The sequence below is a fragment of the Pollicipes pollicipes genome, unplaced genomic scaffold (genome assembly GCF_011947565.3).
Source record: "Pollicipes pollicipes isolate AB1234 unplaced genomic scaffold, Ppol_2.1 Scaffold_5724;HRSCAF=6776_pilon_pilon_pilon, whole genome shotgun sequence".
NCBI lineage: Eukaryota > Metazoa > Arthropoda > Thecostraca > Pollicipedomorpha > Pollicipedidae > Pollicipes > Pollicipes pollicipes.
Window position 1 is genome coordinate 54195999 of NW_023596746.1, and position 4437 is coordinate 54200435.

General features: G+C 55.5%; 1 protein-coding gene across 1 annotated transcript; it reads left to right on the forward strand.

Moving 5' to 3' along the window:
• Nucleotides 1-1575: 1575 nt before the first annotated feature.
• Nucleotides 1576-4131, forward strand: LOC119103208 (death domain-associated protein 6). Its single transcript, XM_037226653.1, has 3 exons — nt 1576-1902; nt 2047-2373; nt 2434-4131. The coding sequence occupies exons 1-3, from the start codon at nt 1576-1578 to the stop codon at nt 3448-3450; spliced, it is 1671 nt and encodes a 556-aa protein (XP_037082548.1). The 3' UTR covers nt 3451-4131.
• Nucleotides 4132-4437: the final 306 nt, after the last annotated feature.

A 4437-nucleotide genomic window follows, 5' to 3' on the forward strand; every position in this document is an offset into this window, starting at 1 on the left:
ATGCTGCTTAAAATGCCTGTAATATCCACTCAAAGAATTATATTTCTCACAAGTCTGGTAAAAGTCCACCACTGTCAAGAGCTATCTGTGAAAAGCTCTTGCACTTTAGTTAATGTTTCCATTTTATGATTTCTTGTTTTGGCATTGTCTGCAAAACTAAGGCCATGGCCATTATCAAAGTTAAATGTTGGTGCTTTTATTTGCATTGGCAGCTCTCTTACCTGTTTTGTGATTATTTATGATATGTCCTGCCTTAAACATGACAAATGGTATACAATGATTTTTTTCTAATGTCAGGTAGGAAAGTACACCCTGACACAATTTTCTCCTCTGGTGCTAAATGGCAATGCCTGTAGCACTTATCATCACTCAGTGCTCATAATTGCAGGCACTGCATAAGCTGCAACCTGGGATGTATGTCAGGCAGGTATCATTCATAGTTGGACTTCTGTCCTATTAGGTTTGTGCCTAACAATAGCTGGAAATGACTCCTTACATGTTCATATCCTAGGTAAATACCATGTGGTAATATTTTCCTATATTCTGCTATTAGGACAAGTGAATACTAGTGGTATTTGCAGGATTTGTTGGCATTGTACAGCTCAAAATATTTGACACAAAATATATTTTGGTACCACCAGTGTGACAAATATATTGTATTGTGTGTCATATTATCAAACATTTGTAATCTTTCCACTTTTGCCTCAATTTGATAGTTGCCACCATTAGTTCCCACACATTTCAATGCACATTGTAAGATTGAATGTTCCCCTCCAGCATGTCTGGGAGTGACAATGTTGCATTCATGTACAAATTATGTAATCTTTATTACTGTAATAATCTGATGGGTAGTGAACCATGAATACTGTCTGAGCAAATGTGATAAAAACAATAGATCCAGATTATTGAACAATCAACTATCTTTGAGGTATTAGTGGCATAGCCAGGATTTCACCCAGGATATGGTCACATACAACCTTAATGGGACCTTTAAGCCAGCAAGGTTACCTTGTTGCAAAGGGGTCTGGTTTGGGATTCAGTAACCATTTTATGTACGGGATCATACTTTGACGCTTTATTATATGGGTAAAACGAACTACAGCAAAAAATGTAGTCAATATTATGAAAATAGCTTTGTGAAAGCAACTCAAGGAACATAAGTGAATGCTGATTGACACCAAGCATTGGAGTAAAGACCCCACGTGTTTTCTTGTGTGCTCAGGCTAGGGCTGGTTATAGTCCAGTTCAGCATTCCAAAATTATTGTAGTTTGGTGGGTACTATGTTAAAATGAACTGTAGATCCAGGAATTCCAGCTTCCAGGCCACCTTGTGTGCACATTTTGTTGGCTGTTGACCTGCTGTTGAAGCTAATGGGCACTGAACCCTGAGGTGGGGTATGACAGCACAGCAAAGTATGACACCCCTGCTACCTATTTGGCCAAGTATTGTCACACTGAACCAGGTACACAATCCAAGTCATGCAACACATTGCTAAACATGCTGTTCCTAATATCTTGCTTTTGGATTTCAGGAGCTGGTGGCATTGCGATTGGTTACAGATTTTCTGGCCCACAATGACTGATGTGATCACCCTGAGCGATGATGACTTCAGCCCGCCAGCAGTCTGCAAGCCGCTCAGTTCTCAGCTGCTCTCTGGGCGGGATGGAGCTGAGAATGGCCACACTGGACCCCCGGCCGATCCGCCCGCAGACCGGTCTCCGGGGCGGCGGAACGGCGGCCCCCTGCCTTGCAAGCGCGTCTCGCAGCGGACGATGGACGACGACGACGTCATCGAGCTCAACGATTCGAGCGAGGAAGCGGCCGGCCTGGCGGGGGCGGCCGTCAACGGGCGACATGGGCGTGTCAAGCGCCGGCTGGAGCCGTCGCTGAGCCCGAGCAGGGTGGGCGGCAGGGAACGACACCGTCTGAGCCCCGGACTGGACGCGTGGCCGGCGGCGGCCGGCGAGGCGGACGCAGCGCCAAGTGCGAAGCGCATCCGACCGTCGCCGGCCGGCACCGGCGGCGACGGCGCGGCGGCCGGCGAGGCGGACCCGTGCCAGCGCGTCCTGGACGAGCTGTGCGCGCTGCTGCGGCCGCTGCTGGCCGTCGGCGAGGAGCGGATCGTGCAGCGGCTGCAGCGTAAATACGCGGCCGTGCTGGCACTCAGCCCGCCACACTCGGGCCGCTGGCGACACATACTGGGCGTCGCTGAGCAGTGCGCGGCGCAGCTGCGCGCCGAGCCGCGCTCCTGCTTCACCCTGCTGCGCGGCTTCTTCGAGCAGTTGGATCAGATCAAGCTGGTGGCGGCGTCAGCTCTCTCGCGTTCCGCCCCGGCGGCGGCGGCGCAGGCGTCGCAAAAGCCGGTGGTGCCAGTGCGTTCGGAGCGGGCGTTGCCGCCGCCGCTGCCGCCGGCCGCCGACGCGGCCGAGGAGGAGGACCGGCAGCAGAAGGAGGCGCGGCGCCACCGACGCCACGTGGCCAAGTTGGAGAAGACGCTGCGCCGGCTGGAGCGCGAGATCGGCCGCCGGGAGGCGTGCGAGGTCGACTGGGACGACGGCGCCGATTCGGCCTACATGGTGGGCGCTCGACTCAAGCGCCGATACGTGCAGGTGTACCGCCGCTACTGCCGGCTGGTGGGCGCCGAGGAGGAGACGGAGCGGCTCGGCGCGCCCCGCATCCGTTTCCAGGGCACGCGCTACCCGGAGATTAACCGGCGCATCGAGAAGTTCGTCAACCGCTCTCGCGAGTTCCCCGACTTCAAGGACGTGCTGAGCCAGATCGAGACGGCGAACCGGCACCATCGGCTGCTGATGGGGCCGGGGGCCATACACGACCAGGCCAAGGACGTGTTCCTGACGCTGGGCAGGCAGCTGCAGCGGCGGCGGCGCGCCGCGCTCGCCGAGTCGATGGACGCGCTGTGCGGCGCCGACCAGTGGCGTTCCCGGGACCCGGCCGAGGGTGACGCGAGCGTCAGCAGCCGACTGGCAGAGAACGCACAGCGCGGCCGGCGTCGGCTCGATGACGTCTTCAGCGAGTTTGTGGAGCGACAGGCGAGCGCAGCGGCCGAACGACGGAAGCGGCGCGTCGCGGCCGGTGGCGGCGCCAGCGGCGAGGAGGACCAGGACGATGACGAGGAGGAGGGGGAGGACGATGAGGAGGCAGAGGAGTCTGAGGTCACCGATGACGAGGACGAGGAGGAGCAGGAGCCGGCGCCGGCGTCGGCGCTGGACGCGGCACGGGACCGCGACAGCTCTGAAGACACGGACGGACCCTCAGAGGCAGAAGGACTGCCGGGCTCTGACGAGGATATGGCGGGGCCGGCCGGGTCGACAGCGGAGGACGACGAGGCCCCACCCGCAGAGAATAGCCGGGAGCTTGGCGTGTGCGAAAGGAACGCTTCAAGCGAAGTTATTGTGCTGCATTCGATCAATGATGACCAGGTGGCGTGATGGGCGACGCGGAGCGTGGCACGGGTTTCTATTTTGCCTGCCATTTCTGTAATCGTGCGCACCTCTCCCGCCATTTGGGTGCGCCCATGTCTGATCTGAGGTCAGCCCATTGACGATTACCAAGCACTGCTGCGAGCCGGCGGGGCACCCTTCCCGTCTTCGCGCGGGTAGCACTCTGTCCGCCCGGCCCGCGTGTACTGCTCAACCAGGGTAATAGGGTAACGGTGTCTGCAGTCGCACATATTTTCTCCGCATGCGGCATTTATAGAAGGAAATACACAAAAACTGAAATGCTTCTCAAACTCACGTATAGGCTAAGAATACACATAAAAACCGCAGTGATTATTAAACTCACGTATGGCTAACGTACCTAAAACATCCGAGAGAACAAGCATTTTGTTATACAACCTGTGATCGTTTCGCCTGTCACATCTGTTGTCCTTGCAACTTGAAATTCCCGGCAGCCGCCGGCTGCTCATTGTTACGGTTCTGCACACCGCGCGCCCGAGTATCCGCGCTGCCGTCTCTGCCTCGATAGCCGCAAGTCTGCGTGCACATTTTGATGCCGCCACGCCGCCATCAGCGGTCCAGTGTATCGAGTGCTACTGGAAACACTAGGCCATGGTACACCAGGTGAGCGAACGAGCTGGCGCCCCCTTATTACTGGAACTGGCCCTTCTGCTGGAGCTGGGGTATTCGTCATCAGCAGTCTAGTGAATCTACTTTTATAATAAAGAAACAATATTGTGCGTCTGTAAATAGCTCTGCATTTCTTAAAAATGAGCGCGTAGTCAGCGCAAAAAGGCGCAAAATCCCCATAACGACGACGCAAGTTTCACGACCACTGACCGACGGCCCGACACGCTTGTACTCCTGGAGCCATATCTTGATAGCAAACGACACGCAACGACACGAAAGTAGCACAACTACATAGACGATCCCATGGGTCATCGGGTGGCGGTAAGTTTGTGGTGTTGCGACGCGCGT

Coding starts and splice junctions, on each gene's coding strand:
- LOC119103208 (XM_037226653.1), top strand. CDS start 1,576: ATGACTGATGTGATCACCCTGAGCGATGATGACTTCAGCCCGCCAGCA. Junction 1,903..2,046: donor CGTCGCTGAGCCCGAGCAGG/GTGGGCGGCAGG, acceptor GCGGCCGGCGAG/GCGGACCCGTGCCAGCGCGT. Junction 2,374..2,433: donor CGCAAAAGCCGGTGGTGCCA/GTGCGTTCGGAG, acceptor GCGGCCGAGGAG/GAGGACCGGCAGCAGAAGGA.